Below are 22,711 nucleotides of genomic sequence, written 5' to 3'. Positions count from 1 at the left end.
TAGCAATTGCTTCAGCAAGATGGATTTCAAAATTAGGTGCTCTTGAAGCAGAAGCCACACTGTATTTTTCAGCAGCACAAAGCAGCCGTAAGAGCAATCTGACCTTCATTCTTCATAATAAATTCATTGGGGGAAAAAATCCATCTTTGTTTTTCAGCTTGAAGTACTGTCAAAAGAAAAGCCAGGACACGACATATACAAAATAAAAAGTACAAGACAACTTCAGCAAAATGATAAAAAACTCTCAGAGATTTACTTTTCCTGTTTTTTCTTATTCCAATATCGGAAGAAAGTCTGACAGCTTGTCTACAAGTACATTATTTTGGAATAAAGGCTGGTGTTAATTTAAAGTGAATCTATTCTAGACTAAATTAATACCATCTCAAAAGTGGTTTTCAGATGTAGGGTGCAATCCAGTAGCAAAGTCTGAGGAAAACACATACCCACACTTAGGTACCACGTTGGACTAACACATTTGTAAAACGTCCCTTAATGTATTTCAGGTACTAAAATAATGTCTACTGCAGCCTGACAAAGGAAAATGGCACACACTGTTATTTTCTTCTAAAGCAGCCCCAAAAAGATGTGATCTGTAGTCAAGGGCAGACCTGTAAGCTAAAGAATATCATAAAGCAATGTTGTTTGACAGTATTTGGCATTTTTCTGTTATTAATGAAACAATTGGTACATTTGAGTCCTAAAAGCCTGTAATGGTACAGCAAGGAAACAGTGAAAATTAATCGTCTCTGGAATTAAATACTATCTTTGTATTTTGCCATGTCTCTGTTACAGACACTGTATTGAATAACCCAACATTATAACCCAACACAGCACATTGTCTTTATTCCTTTAATCTCCTGTCAGGCATAGCTGGGAAGGCAGAATGGGAATGTTTACTCTAACTAACAGGTCTAACCCTTAGGCTAGCAAGAATTAGGAGAGTTTTTTTCCAAGCTGGGCTTGTCACCCATCTAGAGAACCTAATGCTGTGGCTGCAGTCTGCCTGGCTCCTCTTCTGGAGGAGTCAGTCAAATCCATCTTGCCGCTTTCTAGCAAGCCTAAACCCAGCTATTACTCAGCCCTTCTCCTCCTTCACGATGGGCTGGTTACACTGATAAAAGCAGCTGTGAAGAGACTCAGTGTCGGCAGTGCCAACAGCACCCTAATTAGGCTGCAGAAATCAGCCACTTTATACCCATTAGTTTAGCTTTGCAGGGGCCCATCTGCCTGGACAGAAACTTTTTGTGAAATTAGCTCAACTTTTTACTACGGGTGGTGTGATTGCTGAAAGCTCGGCAGAAGAGATTGAACGCTGCCTCTGTTTAGTTAAACCAGTTTAAAGTTACAGAGTGTACCTGGAAGGCAGGTGGCTGCAGCTGTACCTCCTTTCAGAACCAACTTGAGATAAACAGCCATAAAATCATTCTGGCTCCATTTGGCATTCAAGGTATCATTACTACCACTTATTAGCATTCAAGTTCTCTCCAGACCAAAACATTTTTGTTGTTTAGAACAGGAAAAGCCTTTTTTCTCCTCTACATCAGGCATTTAGCATTTACGTGAAGGTTAAACGTGTAGGAAATGCTTTTTTACTGTTTTGACAGTGATCCCAGTGCTGTCTAATTCCCTTGTAGGCAACCACTGCCTAAACAATTGCAATTTCACTGCTCATTATTCCCCAGAGAGCAGTCACTTTTAAAGATCAAGGGGAGGCATATTCAAGCTCAAATGTCAGTAGTAACTGACCTCAGATCAAGGAATCTTGGAATGGTCAAGTCTGACCTATCTGTGTCAAGAATCAGAGTTTTGACCAAGAGGATTATTTAAGTGCTGGTGCTGCTCCCACCCAACATCAGCCTCTGCAGCACTAAAACAGGCAGTTCTAGCATTTATAGTTATTGTATTACCTATCCTCTTCAGCCTTGACACACTTTCTCAATGTTCTAACCCCAAAGACAAGGCATAGGCCACACCTAGCTGCCAGGTAAGCACTAGCTACTCTTTTAAGTTCAGCTGAATCCTCTAGGTTACTTCTTGTCAGCATCAAGCACTGAGAACAATGGCACAAGACTATAGGGATCTCATTTAGTATGTTTGTTCCAAGAACAAGAAATGTGTCTACTTTCTTCTGATGACCTGGGGAAACAAAAAAACCCTTCAGCACAGAAAATTTATTTGTCATCAGTTACGAGCATTTGAATGTGTAATATCCAGTTTAAGGAGACAAAAGTCTGTCTGTCCTAAGCTTTCTATATCGAGACCTTGCAAACAGCATTATTCTTCTGCTTGAAACAGAAAGCAGGAATGTACATATCTGAGAACACCAACACACAAAAAACCCCCAAATCCTTCGGATATTAAGTGAGCCATTTAACTTAAGTATTTAAAACCTCTGCAATTATTAGTTTATTAGTATCATCCAGGATTTCAGATGTTCAATATTTCTCCTGAAGTTATACATAAATGCAAATTGAAATAAGAATCTGAAAGTCAAAATTGTATAACAAAACAATACTCCATCACAAAAGCGTGTAAAATTACAAGAATGCTTTTTTTTTTTTAAACACTGGCACTTAAGAGAACCATAATTTTGTAACCACAAAATTGCCAAATTGTCCCCCAAACTGGTAAGCAGGTATATGTGAAAATAGTTACAGCTGCCAGCACTTGAAGTTTTACTAAATATGCAAAAAACCCCTTAGCTTTGGTTTTGGAAGAGAACTGTATTTGACCAAATTAGACATTGTTGGTATACCATAAACATTTAACTTTTTAATGCAAAATTTAATAAAATGTACTTTTCCATACAACTATATTTAACTTAAAAATGGGCAAACATCAAGAGTGCGGTATAAAACCTAACAGGAAAAATACATCTTATCTCATTTTCAATTTGAGACAATATACAACTTTTTTTAAAGGGCTAAAACTAGAATTTCAAGAATACAAATATGAATTTACATAGATTTAACAAATAATAATGGTATCATTTATAGAAATCTTAGAAAGAAAATTCATTTCTTGTGGGCCATTTACTACCAGGAGTTTCATGGTATAAAGCCCGTGGCCATCACCAGACCTGTCACCAAAAAATAATATGGTCATTTCATGCTTTTAACTTTACACATTTTAGGTACGCTCATCGCTCTCAGGTGTTCAGAGATTTACAAATATAACTTCCATTACATGGTAACAGAGTCACACATGTAAATTTCTCTACACCGGATGGACATACACTCTTCCTATGGGTCCTTCTAGGACAAAATTTAACATTCCCTCCCTCCCCACCCCCCAAAGTATTTAATTTCTGTAAAATTGAACTCTGTACTTCTCAACTCTCCAAGACTGGTAAATTCATGCAACTCAATAGAATATTACATTTCACAAAAATCAGAACAAGTATCAGTTTGCTGAGATTGAATTTTTTTTTGTTTTGTTTCCAGTTATGGAAGTATATTCTTTCATCATATGCCTATATATTTCTTTTCTTACCCTATCATGATAATGCAGGGTATGCAGATCAAAGCTTTGTTTATCAGCTGGTTATATGAAAGATGAAAACTGTAATATTCCCGTGATCCCATATGGGCATTCAATAAAGCAAAAGATGAGTTCCCCTCAAAAAAAAAAAAAAAAAAAAAAAAAAAGAGAGAGAGAAAAGAAAAAGTGTGATTCTCAAGGGCACCTATTAAAAGGACAACAATACTAATAAAAAAAAATTGTATTTACTTAGAAGCATTCAGAATGTCAACAAAACAGCTGCAACTTTTTTTCTTCTTTTTTTGCAATTACAGAGTGGTATTCAGTTAACAGAACAACAATTATTTTTATGATGCATCAGAGACAACTGAAGATGAGAAATGAACTACATCCCCGAATATAACTAATTTGTGCTGTGCACCAACAAGAACCTGCTTTATAACTCCCATGCCAATTTACAACCCCCACACTGTACCAGGCAAGGTTAGTGGCCATTGAAATACCACTAAGGACAGGGCTATCTAAAGACACATTCGGTAGTGTGTTAACTATACAAAAAAAGAGACACTGTACAGTTTAAAAACAAATCTTACACAGCCTTACATTTCAATTTTGTTTTCTTTAAAAGGAGTGAATTGTGTACAGGGGGGTTAAATGCTTTATAGACAAGAAAGAAATTGCTCTAAAAGAGACTTATTCATCATCATCATCATCTTCATCCTCCTCTTCTTCCTCCTCTTCATCATCTTCATCCTCTTCATCTTCATCCTCATCTTCCTCCTCCTCCTTCTTCTTCTTGCTCTTCTCAGCCTTGGCAACTACTTTTTTGCCTCCATCAACCTTCCCTTTGGCCCGGTATGCAGCAATATCCTTGGAGAAAAAAAAGCAGGAAGAATCTCAAAGATTTAACCAGCCAAGTGGCCAAGTATCTGCCCTTTCTCCACATCCACTGGGGTTGGACTGGGAGCTGCAGCTTCAGTTACAAGGTGAACTGAAGCCCAATGCCAAAGAAAGGGGAACCCTCTAACAAAAAAAGAATACTGGCACAAGAGAACACACTGCTTATGATGCTAAGGAATCTCCACTGTTAGGCTTCTGCAAACAGGTTGGAAAAGCTGCTGCCTCTTATGATAAAGGCACAGCTGTGTCCACTATCCCATAAGGAAACAAAGTAAGGAGACCTCTTAAGGTCCCTTTCTAGCCCTACCTTCTACAATGCCTAAAGAAATGCACAGGAAAACCCTTGTTTGAGGCACAAATCTGGAATTACCCACCCAGAACACATAGAATGACCCAGCCTAACAGTTGCAATGTTATGCCTCAGCGAAGAGCAGTTACACAGAATTCTGCCTAACAGAAATTTACAAAATAAAAGGTATAAGAACTTGATTAAAGGGTAGACAGTGCCACCTTCTGCACACAGTAAATTCATTCCAGTAGTTTATAACGCACAAAACTCAGTTCCTGTTACAGGCAAGTCCGAACCATACCTGGAAGGCCAAGTCAGAAAAGCAGTTAAGACTTCCCAACTTCATGCCAAAACAGTAAGAACAATTAGGTAAGAGAATTGATCTACAAGACTTAAACACACCAGCTACAGAGCAAAGTCAACATGTTTATGCAAATGGTCCAGATCTTTAAATAGTTCCCACCTAATGAACACTACACCACTAATCTTACAGGTCCCTTGGACTCCCTTGAAGCTCAGCATGAAATTTTGAGAAGATACAATAGCCACTAACTCAAAGGCCAAGCAGTGAAATACTGAGATAACTCCACCTTAAAAACTCATTTGTAAGTCTAAGAAATAAAGACAATACTAGTGAAAATTAAAGTATCTCTGCATAAAAACTAATAATTCTACCATGTAAAGAAAATGTCTTATGAATTGCCTTGGTTGTATGTACAAACAATTACCATGATACCGTACACAAAGCATCACATGGGAAAGCTTCTAGACCTGCAACTCCTCGCCAGTACGTAATTAGGGCTCAAAGGTTCCACCTTGCTCACTACAGTGCTAAGATTTTAAACTGGATTTGTTTGCCAGCAGAAGCAATACCCAGAGGAAGGTCACGGCACACAAACAGACGTATGTGCTATACGTTAGCTATAGGTGGTCACTGACCCACTGCAAAGCATCATCAGGGGATACTAATGTGCACCCCCCCCTCCTTTGGCTCCCGCATACTTGGGATGGGAATTTGCCTCTAGAAATAAAACCATGCACAGCACAACCCCGTGTGCACAACAGAATTCTACAGCTCCAATTATGACAATGTGATTTAGCTTTAATAATTAAAAAAACTGTATGACAAGCTGCTTTATATGCATAATTAACTAAGTTAATTACTAGAAGAGATGGACACAAAGTAGGTCTAGGAAAAACACGTCTAAAACTAGCATCTCCTTAGTGTTTTGTCATTATCCCAAGAATAAATTTTAAAACGCACCGATGTGTATCAATTATCCCAATGTTCAGGGATGCTCATCACTATGGCCAAAATTAGGGAGAACCAATTCATTCTTTACTAGTGTTACTTACTAGTCCCTTAACTCAGACACCACTGTGACCTATGGATTTAATAACGACACAGACACCATGGTGTCTATTGAGCCATCCGTGACAGCCCAAAATTACAGATGAATGCCAATAGTTCAAGACAAATGACTGCAATTTGACGTTACAGCAACAAACCGTATGTCCCCTTATGTGGTATTTTTCAACAACTATAATGAAATCTGTAATTACGGATAATATTATTATTTGCAACATCAGGTATCAAGAGTTCAAGAGAAGGAAAAAACTGTCTAAATTGAGACTTGACCCCCCCAACCATCTCCATAGATATCAATGTTACCTTTTCATACTTCTCCTTCAGCTTAGCAGCCTTTTTTTCGTAAGGCTGTTTATCGTCTGCAGCGGTGTTGTTCCACATCTCTCCCAGTTTCTTTGCGACATCTCCAATGGACAGACCAGGATGTTCTCCTTTGATTTTTGGACGAAACTCAGAGCAAAACAAGAAAAAAGCCGAACTACAGAGGAAAAATAAGACAACATTATTTTAATTTTAGACTTTGCTATCACAGCAACTTTTGTGATCTTTGTTACTGTTCCTTAGGAGCATTTCGGAACAGCACCCAAAGTGAGACAAATGTTGATTACAATGGAAGGTATTAGAACCGAATGACCTACTTTGTGAACTTATACACACTGCTGTCTCGTTTCTGGCAGGACCCCCTGAAAAGCAAATTTTATATACCGTACGCAGAGAAAATCTTAAAAAGAAGGAATGAGCGAATAATACCAAGGAGCAAACGTTATGTCAGAACTGTTAAAGGCCAAGGGGCTGCAGTATGTGTTATGGAAGTTAAGATTTCCTGATGACAGCATTAGCCCAAATAAGAACATTAGCTTGTAAAGGAATTTCCCTGTTCCTTTCAGCATTAGCTTCATTTCAAACAAACACACAAAAACATATTTGTGGAAAGCATTGGTGTGTAGTAGGAGACAAACCTGGAGCCAGTTGTCATTATGTAGCAGCTGAGGTTTTAATTCTCCAAGCTGGTTTTGAGCAAGATCATCCCTCTAACCTGTTCAGTGTAAAAGTCTCCAATTTTAAACAGACTGCCAACCAAAAATTCTGCTAAGGCCAACAGGTGATGCCCACAATACTCTACTGCTATATTACACTAGAATTACTCTCTTAATAGAAATCAGAAAAATCAGTCAGCATCACACATCTTCAATTTTTGCATTTACCTTTAAAGGCTGCCATTACTCCAACTTTGATAGTGGGACAGCCTGCCTGAAAATAAAAGCCTAATATTCATAACTAATATCTCAACCTATCTTTAGTCTGGTATTTCTGAAGCTCCTAAACCTGGAAAAAATTATCATTTTATAGATACACACCAGTGTGATGGTCCTGAACAAGACAACCTAAAACTAGAAATGTACTTACGGAGGCCTCTTCGGTGCATTTGGGTCCTTGAACTTCTTTTTTGTTTCCCCCTTAGGTGGTACATAGTTTTTCATTTCTTTTTCATAACGAAGCTTGTCAGCCTTTGCCATATCTTCAAACTTCCCTTTCTCCTTAGAAGACATAGTCTGGAAGGTAATTAGAATCACAGAATATCTCGGAAGGGATACAGAAGGGTCAAAACAGTATTTTAAGATTCAAAATTCAAAAATGTATCGAAGTCCACTTCAAAATTTCAGTTGGGGGAGCTAAAGGTAAGACAAGGACAACGGATAGTTACCACTAATCCTTCAACTGCACTTCGTACTTACCTAAAACCTGAATTTCTAAATAAATCATTTACAAGCTCAAATAGTATTTCACACAAAGCAGTCATTTAAGGCTTCTTTTTAAGAAACTATTCCTACCTTCCATCGTTCTGAGCATTTTTTTGAGAACTCTGAGAAGTTCACTGAAGCATCTGGATGTTTCTTCTTGTGCTCCTCCCGGCAGGTTTGCACAAAGAAGGCATATGAAGACATTTTACCTCTCGGCTTCTTAGGATCGCCTTTGCCCATTTTTGCTGATTTTCTGTAACAAAGCAAGAGAGACACCTTTAAAACTTGTACTTTCAACAAACTCAGGTGGGAAGTAAGTCACAATGAAGGATCACGCCAAACAAGGCCCACTGGAGCAGTATTCTGGAATCACACAAGAGGAAGAAGTTTGCCTTCTGGAAAATTTACTGAACATTTCTGTCATCCCTGTCTGAGGCAACCTGGATGCAAGCAACCTGAAATCTCAAAGGCCCTTCAAAATGTCCAGTTATGGTTTCCTGCAAACAAAAACTCTCCTTCTAAGAAATCTGAAGGCAAGTACTGCAGTGGAGGCTGCACACTATGATTATTACCAGTGTATTTATCGTATGTTTGGGCAGAATAAATTCTATCAAGAGAAGGGAAAAAGTACCCAAGTGTCCTGTCTCAGCTGGCCTTCTGGGTTACTAAATTCTTTCTTTCTACAGCCCATGTTTCTACATCCCTGTAGGCCTTGGGTGTTCACTTATAAAATATGTGTATTTTTTATTATTTTCTATGTGTCATGTGACATATATTGTCACTCTCCTTTACATGTACTGCAAAAACTTACTCTCTCTTTGTATATATACCTAGAAATACAAAAATGAAACACTGCACTTGGTCAAACTTGTTCTAACCTAGGCAGGGAAAAGTATGACATTTACACACAGCCTGCAAAGCTCAGTATGAGGACTATCTGATTCTTTCAGGGACTGAAAAATACCTTCCTGGAACTTTCACACCCAAGTCAGACATCTAGACTATTTCTCCATAGCTCCCTGGAAAAAGTCACTTGCACCCTGACAAACTCTGCTCTTCAGCAGGAGTTAAAAGAAGAAGAAGAAAAAAAGTGTGGAAGGAAAAAAAAAAAATAAAGGGCATGCAGTGCCTGCCCGTACTGCCACAGAAGCTGCATTTCCTATCGGTTTGGCGGATAGACAGAAACAGATTTCTGCTCTGTGACTAAACACGTCCGGTTTGAAGTTTCTATCAAGTAAACAAGAAGGCTGAGGAACCAGGAGCCGCTCCTGCCTGCCATGGAGACGCTTCCAGCGCCAAACGGCACGGACGCTCGGCCGGGCCGGGGCACTCCCAGCTGGCCGCGGGGTTGGCGGTGAGGGCGGGGGGGTCTCAGGGCACGGAGGGGCCGCGGGGAGCAATGGGCACCGCGGCCGAAGGGCTGGCGTTTAAAAGCCTCCTCCTTCCCGCCATTTTGGACGCTTCCCTGTGAGGGGGCAGAGGGAAACTTCAGAAGTCCCTCAAGAGACCTGCTGGGGGTGAGAGGGAAAAAGGGGGAAAAAAAGAAAATGAAAAAAAAGAAAAAAAGAGTCCCGTTATTAGGGAAAAGCTGTGGAAGTTTTATTTCGCGTTCAGGCGAGGACTCGCAGCAGGCCGGCGGGCGGCGAGCACATGCCCGGGCGCCGGACACCCACCGGGGTGCGGCTGCCCGCAGGCGGCGACCCCCGGCCCCGGCGGGACAAAGCGCTCTCCCGCCGCCGCCCCCGTCGCCCGAGGCGGGGGGGGACATCCCCATGCCCGGCCCTGCCCGCTCCGGCCGCCATGAGGCGAGGCAGCCCCGGCCTGCGCTCGCTCCCTCCCTGCCGGCCGCGACGCCGCAGCGGCGGTGTCGGCGGGAGCGGCCGCCATGGCGCAGGCTCCTGGCGGAGGAGGTCACCCGCCGCCGAGCCTCCTTCCATTTTGTGCGCTGAGGAGCAGAGCCGGCCGCTCCCCACCCCCCCCGCCGCCACCACACCCCCCGCGGCCGGGCGGGGCGGCGAGCCCAGGCCGCGGGACCCCCGGCGAGAGGGGCCGCGGCGGGGCCGAGCGGCGACCCCCGCCCGTGAGGGCGACGGCGGCAGCGCAGCCCGGGCGGCGCGGAATGGCCGCTGTGGCGTCGCCAGCTGCCGCCGCCGCGCAGAGAACATGGCTCCTTCCTCCCTTCCCTTTGTGTGAGCGCGCCGCTACCCTGGCGCACACGCTCAGCCATTGCAGCCGGGGGAGGGCGGGCGGGAGACAGGGGGAGGTGGGTGGGAGCGGGGGGGGAAGGATGACTGGGGGGGCGGCCGGCGCGCTTCCAGCGCCTGCCCGAACCCCGGCGGCGCGGGCGAAGCCCCACCGGAGACCCCCGGTTCTCTCCCGCGCCCCGCCGAACTGTGCGGCCCCGGGGCTGCGGGCCCCGCGCCCGGCCGATCGGCGGCTGCTGGAGAAAAAAGTTCCCCCGAACTGCGCCCCCGCCCGCCCGAGCGCCTCCTCTGCTGCTCCGCCGCCGCTCGCCTTGTTTTCTCGCTCGCGGCTCCCGTCAGCCATGTTACAGCCGGGCGGCCGCGGGGCCAGCGGCGCCCCGGCCCGCGCCCCGCTCTCCCGCGCTCCCCGCAGCCCCGGCGGCGCGGCGCAGCCCGCCCGGAGCCCCCGCCGCCGTGCCGCCTGCCCCGCCGCCGCGGCGATGGCTACCGCGAGGCACCGTGTAAGCGGCTTACGGCGGGGCATGGCGCGGCCCTCGCCCCCCGCGGCGGGCGACCCCCGGTCACTCGCCCGGTTCCCTTCGCCCGTCTCTCTCTCCCTCTCGCTCCCTGCCTCTCGCCGCCCCGCTCTCCCGAAGTCGCCCGCCGCCCCCGCCCCGCCCCGGCCGGGGGACTCACCGCCCCGGGAAAGGGTCTCCCGGGCACAGCCCCGCTCGCCTTTGTGTGCGGGCGCCCGAGCCGGCGCTGCCCCGCGCTCCGCGGTCAGGCAGCGGCGACGGCGGCGGCACGACGGCCAGCGCCGGCTCATCGCCCGGCTGCGAGCGGGCAGGCGAGCGCGCCCGGCCGGCCCGGCGGCCCCCGGCGCGTACTCACCCGTGTCAGACAGAGTCGGCACGCAGCCCTAGCTCGGCCCCGAGCCCCAGAGACGCTCCCGCGGCCGCCCGCCCGGCCCCAGCGCTGGCTGGGTCGCTGTGCAGCCCGGTGCACCGCAATGGCTGAGCGCGGGATCGATACGCAGCCTCCTCACACTCGCGGCGCTGGTAACATTACTCTCAGCACAGCCCCGCGCCCATTGGCCGCCGCCAAGCCGAGCGCCGCGCCCATTGGCCGAGGCGCTCCCATTGTCCTGACCAGAAAGCGGCGCGGGTTGGGCGCGGCGCGGGACACGTCACCGAGCAGGGAAAGGGCGCGCAAATATAAAAGTGAGCGCAGGGAGCCGGGCGGCGGCGGGACCCGAGCGTGGCGGGGCCGGTCGGTGCTGCACTGCTCACTGCGAGGGCCGCGGGCCCCGCCGCCCCCGCGCACGCCCCCCGCCGCCCTGGGGGGACCCCACGCCCGCCCTGCCGGGGGGAGCGAGGCACCGCCAGCGTGGGCGCTCCCGCGCCGCCCCCCCTCCAACACCCCGTGCGGCCGCGCCGCCCCGCCGCACAGCCGCGGAAAATGGGGCACAGCCGGGGCTCGGGAGCCGGGCCGAGCCCGCGTGTTCCTGCTCCTCTCGCCCGGCTCCAGCCGGCGCACGGCGCCGTCCTGCGCTGCCTCCTTCCCAACCTTGGAGGGGGCGTATGTTTTGTTCTGTTGTTTGGGGGTTTGTCCGATTTTTTTCTTTTTTTTTTTTTTTTTTTCCTAGAAATGAGTAAATCACTTTTAAGAACAAGAACCGGCAGGTACTGGGTTTGCTTTTTTACACCCCTGGGTGACAAGGAGCAGGCCGGAGTGGCCAGGTAGCGCCCCCCGCCCCCCCAAGTTCTCAGCAATCCCGCAGCGATGGTTCCCGGGCATCCCGGTGCAGGGCCGGGCTGAGCCATATCTCACCTGTCCTTCGCTGCCGCTCCTCTCCCTGCATTTTTTACTGTCACTTGCACTGCACGAGTCGTCTGTAGAGGACTAGCGAACAGGAGAAATACCCCTTCACAGTTTACATCTGCTTTATTGATGTAGACAACCCGGAGAGGAGCGCTGCTGTGAAAAACCCAAACCCACTGCTCTGCCCCAAAAGGCATTTTCAGCACCCTTACTGTAACAACAGAAACTTAAGCAAAACAAGGTGTACCTTGGTCACAAATATTCATCTAAATATTCGATTTCAACAATTACTTAATTATCACGCTCTCTCAAAATCTTTTTTTATCTTGAAGTTTTGGAAGGGTCTGTGATCTGACACAGAAGGATTTGTCCTATTTTCATGTTTAGGTGGCCTACAAGACTTAAGGATCATACAGACCACCTCTTACTGTCACCTGTTACTAATACTGGCAGTGTAAAAAGAGTTTCAAGGTAAGAATGGTTTTTAAGATGCATTCATCTGATCCCCTTATTTAACCTGAAGTCCAGTAATTTCTGTTCCAGATCCAGTGCCCAAGCCCACCTTTCTCCTCCATGAGCTGATACTTCTTTCAAGATATTGCTGGTGAGAAGGCAAACGAACTCCAAATCTTCTATCGCAATTATCAATCATTTGGCAAGGCATGGTGCTTTTTGGAATGGTGCACCAGTAACAGCCCTAATTCTAAACTCCCTCGTTTGTGAAGAAGTGCCAATGGAGATAAGAAGACAGTAGTTCTGCTATCTGAAATCAAGCAAAAATACGTGAACAGTAAGGGACACTAATGTTTGTCTAAAGGAAAGGTTTTAGGTGTTTTGGGTTTTGTTTTTGTTTTGTTTTCTGATTTGTGGCTTAAAATTCAAACCTTTATACAGAATATGGAGCAGAAGAAAATTGTAAAAATCACTAGCATTTATGTGGCCTAGTGTGCAGAAGCTCATAGCTTTGCACATACTGAACTTCTTTAAAGTTTCCTCTGTGAAAACCAAACCCGAAAGGAAGGCAAAGAAATTTTTTTATTCCCGGCTGGTCTAGAGCGAAAACTTCAGTAAAAAGCAAGACATGAGGAGGTTCTGATTACATGACACACTCCTGTAAAGGTTTTTCTTCATCTCTGCTAGTTATATGCTAAGGCCTGTACAGGTTTGCACATCCCAGTGGGTTTCTTCTGCAGCCCTTGATGACACACACACACACAGAAAAGAATTTACTCATTGGTTGCAGACAGTAGCAGTTTTACGGAAGCAGTATATGTTTCTTCTCTTGTTCATGCTGTGCCACATCCCTTCTGATACTTTACAAACATGCCTTCTTCTGCAAACCTCACTGAAGTTCAAATCTGTTTCAAATTACGCTTCACAAGACAGGAACAGTCACTGAGATCACTTGAATAACACAAGACATCTTTGACTTTGTGCACAGAGGCTTTGCCCACAGAATATTTGGGTCATAACAGCCCAGTACAACTGCTTCAGGAAAAAAAAAGTACGTATCTGCACAGGAAGTTTCAAAACCTCTATTTAGTAATTTTTGTGTTTTGCAAACTAGAGTATACTTTGGGAAAAGTCACTCGGATTGGATCTCATACTGCAAAGCAAGAGTAAGACTATGATTTCAATTTAGATAAGTGTTTTAAAATACTTCAGGTTTTATGATATCCTTTGTAGCTACTCACTTGGAAAATAGTAGAAATATTGGTAAGGAGCCTTTTGGTTTAACTCATTTTCCATGCATGGCAAGCTGAACATGGATGGAAACATCAGCTACACACTGTCGTCCTTTTCTTAAAGCATCTTTTGGTTTTCCATTTTTCTTTAGAACTAACAAAGGCCTCTCCAAAGACAGAACTGTTCTTCTTGAAAATGTATTGCTGAGTAGGAACAGAAAAGTTCCAACTGAATGATGAAAACAGTTTTGTTTTATTAAAATTATCCTCTCACTTGAGATCATCCCCCATGTAGCTGTCTAGCAAAGACAAATGAGGATGGAGAATCCCAAGAAGTACAGACTACCTGGCTGGCAGTAAAGCCTGATCCAGAGAGATGCAGAGTGGGGATCTCATTCTCCCCAGCTCCCAAAATAACCATGAAACACCTCGGTGAGACTACTCCAGCAGAATTTTTGAGGAAGTCACAGTATATAAAGAATCTTAGAAAGCTTCTGCCCACTTTAGTGCTGTGACTGCTGACAGAAGTGGGGAAAGGCACTTGCATCAATTCAGGGAGATACAGGATGAGGGGCAGCACACCTCCCACGCCCCCACCTTCTCTTGCAAATTGTGCCTTCTGTGAGGGACACTGCTTACTCCCCAGTGGTTTTGGCTGGAAGGCAGATGATTTCATAACTTGCTTTGACAAATGAAGAGATTCAGTGTCATCACGGGACCTCCGGATTTTGTCCCTCTGTCCTCCCTCCCAAGGAATGAGATCATTGTTTCTTTGGGTCAAAATTAAGAGACTATTACAGGCAAAATGGCACAATAACAACTAGCTTGTCAGTCAAATCCAAAGCTCCCATTAGGCTATTTTTAATGAGATCTGAAAGCCTTTTTCAACAAAAATGTTACATTTTCAGCTTAAAGCGGGAGCAAAACATCTGCAGAGACAGGGCACCTGGGCACGTGTACTTATGATGGAGCTGCTGGTAATTTGGATTGTCACTGCTGCTTTCAAACACTTCCAGCCACAGAGTCGATAGGTTGTTCACAGCATATCTGAAGAAAAGCACTGGCCGTATTTGCCCTTTTCCTGAGGCTGCAGGGCCAGCCTGTACACAGCCCACATGAACACAGTTCTCAGTTGCTTATTAGATGCAGACTTGCAACCAATCTTTTCCTCTGGTGTCTTATATGAAATTTGCAGAAGATACTTTAAATATTTCCTTAAAATCATTTCTGGAAGAGAAAGACTCCAAAGAAATGAGACTTGGAGTGTCTGCAAACAGTAACAATGCATGGAATCTGCTTTGTTTTACCTTTCTGTCTGCATTTGTTCACATTGTGTCGGATAATCTGTATATATAGCTGTCTCTCTTCTATTAGCCAACAGGGTTTCAGAAGGCCATTTGTCTGCCCACTGCAGATGAGTGACTGGTTAGTGGCGTCTGAGCGAGTGGTAACTGTGGAGGAGTGGCAGACACACAAGGTAACCTCGGCTGACTAAAGGAAGGGGCCTGGGAGAGGCAGGCAGGGAGCAGGGATGGCACTGGTGCCACTGCAGTGATTTCCTCACCAAGCTTCATGTGTGAACCAGCTGATTTTTGTTGACATGTGAGCCCTGCAGACAATTCCATTGCTTCTAGAGCTTATATGTTCTTAAATCAGGGGCAGTAGTTACGCAGTGCTTTTACCTAGAAAATGGGTAACATGAAAATTTGCACACTTCTTGAGGAATTAACAGATACACAGTAAAGTATCCAAGTAAACAGATTTTCATAGCAAAAGTGTATACCCACACTGTTCTCCTCAGGAAGTGGGCAAAAATGATGAAGATACATCAGTATGGACTTCTCTTCTGATGATCAGTATTACCACGAACATTTTTTACAGTGAACATGTGTATAGAAAGTAATGATTTCATGGTAAGGTTAAGAGCTTTACTACTATGAAATATGATTCCTTTAGCATCTTATTGCTTATGCATAAGTACATAACTTCTTTAAGTGCTTATGCGAAGCTCTTGATGTGGAGTTTCAGACAGATGGGAACTCTCTTCAGCTTCAACAGCAGAAAGGAGTTCAAAAAATGTTCTTTCAGGACTGCACTATTTCTGAAATCGCTGACCTGCTGAGATGTTTGCTTTGCTGAGAGCACAACATGCAGTGCAACATTCACTTATCTCTTCAACTTTCTGGAAACACGGCATCAAATACTCAATTCCCTCCAAAATCTCCAGATCATTTATGTATTGTACACTCAAGCCTACCATTGAGATAAGAGTTAATAGCTGCTTCTAATAAACCCAAAATGCTACTGTCCACCTTCATAAACCCTCCTCTAAAGGTGTCAGTAGCCAGTCTCCCTCACTCCAATCTGGAGGCAATTAAGCTGCTGATGCTGACACCACTATTAGACTTCTACACCTGAACAGGCAGAATCCATCCAGGCCTACAGTGATGAAAAATACCTGAGAATCCCTTCCTTCCTATTTTATTCAGCCCAAAAGATTCAGAAAGGTATGTTCCCTCATATCCAGGACTCCTTTAGATAGACCTCAATGCTACATGTCAAATTGGAAAGATTTGTTGAGCCATGTATAGTGCTGGGACAGAGCTACTACTCCCTTATCTGTATGTTTTCTCAAAATACACAATATACAAACATCATCTGACCTCTACTTTGATCCTTTATATGGGACTCTCTCTCTTTCTGCAACACAGGCTAAACCATCTGCTTCTGAATATGAAGATGACACCTCAACACCAACACAGTCCCTGATATTAGAAAGCCTACCACAGACTTATCTCCACAAAACAGGAAAATAATGTGAACTTACGAGATGTTGATATCCAAAGAAACAGGGGATGCAGCACACATCACTATTTAGTATTTACACAGCATCTACTGTGATGTAGACTGCACACAGTTACAGGAACTGCTGGAGGAAACAACCATTTGCTAACAGGTTCAAAAAAAGGAACTTGCATAGTTTGACAGGACAGTCTTACTCTTTTGCTGAGTACAGCCAAGTGTACATGGCTGTCCTTAAGCAGTGTCCACCTCATGTCTCACAAGGCATACTACACAACAGAGTGTTTCTCATTCAGCCAAGGAATTGTCCACATACTCAGGAACTTCATGAACTTGCTAACTTCCCAATGAGATATGGTGCTCAAGGAAGATTACAAGTACTACAAGTTACCAGAGTAACCACTTAGGGAGGGCAAGGAACATATCCTGGAAGAGCACAAGAAGCCTCAAAAAGCTGTTATCCTTTCTCCATCTCCCTCCTTTCTCTCCCTCTATTCAGTCCTTATTCACCTTTACTTCTTTTCCAGGACTTTTAGAGGATTTTAAGTCTTTTACATTGTTTTAATTCTCATTTTTTCCTCATTTACCATGTTTCCATGAACTTTCATTTTGCTGTACCAAATGAAGTCCTTTATTGAATATGCCCCAAGTTTCACAAAGGGAAGGAATGTTGCCATAACAGAAAGATGTCAAAAAGCAAGTCAGTTCCGACAGAAAGACCTCAAATTTTTGTGAGACACAACATTAGACAAACTCGCATTAAACTGATGAGCAGCACTGAGAGTTTAAACAGTCTGTAGTTCAATATAATGAAAATCTGATAGTTTCCAGGGGGACAAGTGTGGGGCTGGGAGTGCAGATTCAATTCAGATGCTGATATGCATGATATGCATAAAAGTCATTGGGTAAGCTGAGATGCATTGACCAGGCAGGCATCTGATTAGTCTCCTTCATGTAGATTTAACTCAACCTTGTCTTCAAGTATGAATAAAAATAAAAATTAATAGCCACTCCTTTGGAAAGAAGTACTGAAGCAGTAAAACTTTCAAGAGCCTCTTTGAAGCTGTGAATTTTGATTGTTTGAACTCTTATATAACTTAATGGTGACAGCTTTTGTAACAAAAGAAATTCTCAATACTGTTATTCCTTCTGTTACAGCATAACAGATCACAGAACTGTTCTTGGGTTTCCAAATATAAGCAAGTAGCTACTTACGGGATTATATGGATGTAAAGGATGTGTATATTCACATCCATTCAGTCTCTCTTTCCAGTGGCCTGCAACAGTCTGTTACTAAAAGAGGTTTTTCATTCAGTCCTATAAAATTTCAGCAAATACGTATCACTGTGTTAAACATAGCAATTAAGTTTTGATTAATTACTGTTGCTTTACAATTATTATTTTTATTTCACTTCTATCTCCTTAAACACCTCACACAAATATTTTGCAACCCCTTCTACACACCCACTCTTGCTGATTTTTGGATCATTTTAAAACATTGAAAAACATTTAAATGTTTTTAAAACAATACATCATTTTCTGTCCTCTAATAATTACACTCAGACATGTAGAAGTCATATCAGGTAGTTACTTTATCTAACCTTGCAAAAACATCAATTTCTAACCATACTAACACAAGAGTAACCAGAAAAGTAATTTTACTTCTGTATATGTGACTAGTAAAATACAGTTTTATGTCTCTTTTTTTAAAAGAAAAAATAGAGAATGGATAGAAAAGAGCCACAAAAATAATCTGAGAATGAGAAAAAAATATTAAGAACCATAAAAAACTCAATCTGTTTAGCTGTTTCTTAAAAAAAAAAAAAATTGAGAAGTAACTTGATTACAGGGTAAAAGCACCTTCCTGGGGAGAAAATAGTGAGTCCTAAAGAGCTCTTTAATCTGTCAGAGAAGGAATAACAAGAATCCATGACTGGAAGCTGAAGGCAAACAAATGCAAATGAAATAAGTTAGAAAATTTTTAGCAGCAGGTATGATTACTACTTGTATTATCCTAGTGCCTGGAAGCCAAGCCATGGATCAGGGCTCAAGTAGGTGCTGGTAAAAAAAAACCAACCCAACCCACCCACTCCTCTCCAAAAAAGACCCCCGATGCCAAAAACAAGAGGAAAAAAAAACAAAACAGAAAAAAACCCCATTGCTGCCAAAAGGTTACAAAAATACGTAAGATGAAGTAAAATAATAAATCAATGATAATATTATCTGATATGACAGGCAGCAGTTTCAGGCCATGGTTTCACGATACAAAGTGTTGACTTGAGATACTGGCTTAAGGTGATTCTTTTGTATCAAGACTGTTTCATCCTGCTCCCACAATTTCTATACAGCTGTGAAATGATGAAAACTGACACTTATTAAAAAACCACAGTGTTAAAAGCAGGGGCTTCATTTTTTCTTTGCAACAAAATGACAGTGGAACTGATACCCTTTTGCAAGCATTTTGATTTTCATGAATTTCAGTGAATGGGTTGAACAAATTTTCCCTAATAGGGTCCCCACCTGAGCTGTTTACAGGACATCTGAAGTTGCTGTGGGGAAAGACTGCACATCCTAGGGAAAAGCATGCAAAAGCAAAGTATGAGATTGTTCTGTTTTCCTCAGAGCAAATCACTAGCTTGGTGACCAAATCTCAAGTGCCATCGACAGATAAGGTAGACATTAACAAAAACTGAAACCGAACCCACAGTCTGGCAAGATTTCTCTGAAAAAAACTTATCCTCCTAATAAAGTCTAACATAAAAGATAGAGACATAAGTTTGTGATTCCCAACAAGACTGCTCTGGCACTGGAGCCTACACACCTTGGTAGCTTAGAAACACAGCAGGCCACTACGTTTTGACTGGGAAGAAGACTAAAGGGGCAAGTCGAGAGCAGTATTTTCTATTATTTAAGTGAAATCCAGGATCACACGGATCGCCCCTGAAATTCATTGAGGAGAGAACTGGGAGACTCTGGGAGCATCTCCTCTTATCTTCCAACAGAAGAACACAGGAGAAAAGCCCACCTTTGATTTCTGTTTCTCCATTTAAATTATTAGCAGACTGCAGGAACACCCCCAAATGTCTACAGCACTGAGCAATTCTGAAGGAGCAATTCTTCTGAAAAGAAAACAAAAGCTAAAAAGCTAGGGTCAATGCCACACAAATATTCCCTGAGACTTGAAAGCAAACTGGGCATACCCATGGCATTTACTACCCAGCCTTCTTCCTTCCCTTCCTCCCCAGAGGTGGCCAGCCTCCTTCCACTGGCTGATGTTCTGTATTTCACTGAGCTGGATATTCATGTCCACATGCCAGACAGGGAAACTGTTACAATCAGTTCTAAAAGCCTTCATTTTTCTCTTGTTCCTTGTTAAAAATACTTCAAGCTATATCTATAATAAGCTACATTAAAGGAACGCCATTTCATTGCAAAGTTTAAATACTTAACAGCCTTAGTATTCGGCCTCATGCACCCTGCTGAATTTTTGCACAGGACCACGGCCACCCTGTGTATGCAGGACATGCAGCTCAGGAAATGAATCAGGGTTGTGTATCGAATTAGATTATTTATAGGTTGGTATATGTGTTTGCTCTAGGAGTTATGCAAAGAACAAGACAGACAACTACAGGAAGAGAGCGATGGGCATGTGGTTAAGGCAGTTGAATGCCACACAGGAACACTCAGTTCTGCCTTTGCCATCAGCTTCTGTGAGCAAGGAGCAAGTCAGACCAAGCACCTTGGCAGATGGCCACCAACCTTGTCTTCCTCATTTTCTGGGAGTCCAAACCGTAACACCTTGGGCCTTTCACACAGAAATGTAAAACAGATGATGATAGTGGAAGGTTTGGCTCTTGAGGGAGAAATGGAGCCAGAGGCAAAAGGTTAAAAGGCAGGAGAACCCAATTAATATCATTGACTTTACTACTGACTGAACAAGTGGCTCAATTTTCTCCTTGGTCAAACAGGACAGTGATGCTTTTCTGTTGTTCTGAGAATATGCAAAAATTCATCAAATACTGTGAAGATCTTAGCTTACAGTGCTTACAGAAGCACTGCAACAAACCAACAAAACAAAAAAGGTTTTTCTCATTCTCTATATACTGAGAAAGTTCTGATCTTTTAATACGTTATCACATATTGCTACGTATTTGCCTTTTAAAAAATACACAAAATAAATACTAAGATGCATAGAGATGAAACAGATCTGTTTTCCTTCTCGAACTCTTTTAATGTGATTTTGCAAAGTCCTTTCCTGCTTCTACCAGGGCTATAACTTTAGTACTTGGTGAAACTGCAACATGGTCATACGGAATACACAGGGAACAGCACTCAGTGTAATCAAAAGATATTCACTGGCTCACAAAAAAAATAAAAATATCCTCACTCTCAGCTGTATGTCATGTAATCACAGCCACAGAAATAGAAAAGCAACAGGAGATGTAGTAAAAGTTAATGCCTTTTCCTACTTATTTTATTGATCTGCATTAGAGTATCACCATATTGAAAGCTTTCAGTACTAGTAGGCTACTAAGTTTGCAAAATAAAATAGATATACTCTGTGTCCACCAAGGAAAAAACAAATCTACCCACATCTTGAAAAAAGTTCTGAATAGTTTCAACAGTTAATCTGACTTAAAAATCTGAGTTAAGAGAAATACCACAGTGACCGAAAACACAGGTGATGATCTCCATTTTAGGTAGGAAGACGGTAAATGTAAAAATATAACAGCAATCAGAACAATCATGAGATATTGGCACATGACGGAACAGAAATATTTTAACAATGTCTGACAACATCCCAAGCACACAGCTTCTGAATGCTACTAAAGTGATGTGCATAAGACTCAAAGACAATACAGTTTTTTGGATAATTTTCATCAATCAGAAGCAGGTAGACAGGGGAAGGAAATAAGAAATTTAGGTTCAGGCCTACAATCAGATCTTCAGAGTAGGAGCTTGCAGTCATCCAGGAGTCTCATCAACTCAGCCAGGCCCCACAGCTATCAAGGTCCATTTGAACAAATCCAGTGGCAGGATTAGGGTCTAAATATCTAAACAGAAAGAGAATGAAATCAGGTAACACTGTGCACAGGTCTAATTAAAGAGACACCAAACTAGTCACAGAAAAATAATCTGAGTGCCTAGACCATGACAAGATCTACAGTTTTACCACAAAATGCTGCAGCTACAGGAAAGGCTACAGTGATATCTTACAACAAGAGGCTTATACAGCATTAATTGGTCACAGTGTATTTCCCTTCAGGCAAACACGAGTACCTGCAGTGTTTGCTCACCTCCTGCGTGCTGCTGCTTTTTCATAGTTATATATAATTTGTTTTATTATTTTTCATAAAAGAGAGTAGTCTAAAATCAATAGAGGTAATGTATTTATCTTCATCAATTAATTTCCAGACACATAGATTTTCAGCCTCTTAGTAACGTGGTGGCAAAAACTAACATGAGATAATCTCCCCATATTTTAAAACACTAGAACTGAGAGAAAGTAATAATATTTCTATAGAAAGTGTCATTGTTATGCCTATCTGAAGGTTGTGAGAAGTTCTAGCTTGGCAGTGTTTCTCCCTAATGTTCCAACAAAACCCCATGGTAGCACGCATCTAGTATCATACAACTGCCAATGAAAAAATATACTGTTTCCAAAAATGCCTCCTTTATAATGAGGTTTGCCCACTGAAATATAGACTTTAGTACAACAGGAGGGTGTGACAGCAGCAGCAAAGACACTACAGGAACACCAGGTTTATGGTGCAACAAGCACACAGACTCAGAGGCTGCACTGCGGAGCATCGTGTCATCCAAACTTCAACACCAGCTCTTTTCATCCACCTCAGGAAAGGGTTCATGCTTTCTCTCTAGCTATGACCTTCCCACGGGTATCTGTCAGCTCAGGAGGGTGTAACAGCCAATTCATTGTGCCTGTAAATGTTGCTGCACCTTGTATCTTCACTGGTACAACCTCTTTGAGACAGCCGGACCAAAGACAGAATGAGGTCCAGGAGTATGATACCATTCTTCCCGTTACTGTAGTAGAGTTATGCCTTCAGAGACCAGCATGTAACCAGATAAATCAGTATGAACACACTTTCTACACAATAAAAATGTTCAAGACTATCAACTATCTCTGATTACTTTTGTATCTCCTACAGGATGGCTTAAGATGCAGCAAGATCCTTTGTATAAAATAAATTAATAAGTGTAAAAATTATCTCAAGATACATGAGGATATGAACATGTGAAATTCAATGAGACATTGGTTTGCCTGTAGCACTGATGGAGAGGTAAGGACTCAGACTGCTATTATTTCTAATGGACATTTAGAGCCCTTTTTGCCAAGACGAGAAACTGACTTTACTTAGACTACTTATACATAAGGAAATTCATGGATATGCAAGGTAGATGAGATTTCCAAAATTTGT

General features: G+C 43.2%; 1 protein-coding gene and 1 long non-coding RNA gene across 10 annotated transcripts in view; both read right to left on the bottom strand.

Moving 5' to 3' along the window:
• Window positions 1-221: 221 nt before the first annotated feature.
• HMGB1 (high mobility group box 1) lies at window positions 222-11,050 on the bottom strand. 2 transcript variants are annotated; one of them, XM_051779068.1, is made up of 5 exons: window positions 10,855-11,050; window positions 7,871-8,033; window positions 7,446-7,591; window positions 6,342-6,516; window positions 222-4,350 (listed from the first exon to the last, which is right to left on the bottom strand). In XM_051779068.1, the coding sequence occupies exons 2-5, from the start codon at window positions 8,018-8,020 to the stop codon at window positions 4,174-4,176; spliced, it is 648 nt and encodes a 215-aa protein (XP_051635028.1). In that variant the 5' UTR covers window positions 8,021-8,033; window positions 10,855-11,050; the 3' UTR covers window positions 222-4,173. The 2 variants fall into 2 exon arrangements, with proteins under 2 accessions (XP_051635028.1, XP_051635029.1); XM_051779069.1 differs by lacking the exon at window positions 10,855-11,050 and adding an exon at window positions 10,699-10,730.
• Window positions 11,051-20,481: 9,431 nt separating this feature from the next.
• Window positions 20,482-22,711, bottom strand: part of LOC127467291 (uncharacterized) — a 33,320-nt gene continuing 31,090 nt past the window's right edge. For all 8 annotated transcript variants that reach the window (XR_007903034.1, XR_007903039.1, XR_007903033.1 and 5 more), the window contains one exon: window positions 20,482-21,325. This is a non-coding gene — a long non-coding RNA (uncharacterized LOC127467291). The remainder of the gene's footprint in view (window positions 21,326-22,711) is intronic.

This window comes from Manacus candei, unplaced genomic scaffold (genome assembly GCF_025592945.1).
Source record: "Manacus candei isolate 608988 ecotype Guabito, Panama unplaced genomic scaffold, ASM2559294v1 h1tg000014l, whole genome shotgun sequence".
In the NCBI taxonomy this organism is placed as follows: domain Eukaryota; kingdom Metazoa; phylum Chordata; class Aves; order Passeriformes; family Pipridae; genus Manacus; species Manacus candei.
Note: the sequence above shows the minus strand (reverse complement) of the source record. Positions and strands in the feature narration are given on the sequence as shown.

What these genes read in the sequence shown, in the direction of transcription:
- HMGB1 (XM_051779068.1), bottom strand. Translation starts at nt 8,020, where the DNA reads ATGGGCAAAGGCGATCCTAAGAAGCCGAGAGGTAAAATGTCTTCATAT. An exon ending in AATGCTCAGAACGATGGAAG is followed by an intron (nt 7,592 to 7,870) that starts GTAGGAATAGTT and finishes ATTACCTTCCAG; the next exon opens with ACTATGTCTTCTAAGGAGAA. An exon ending in TGAAGGAGAAGTATGAAAAG is followed by an intron (nt 4,351 to 6,341) that starts GTAACATTGATA and finishes TTTTTCTCCAAG; the next exon opens with GATATTGCTGCATACCGGGC.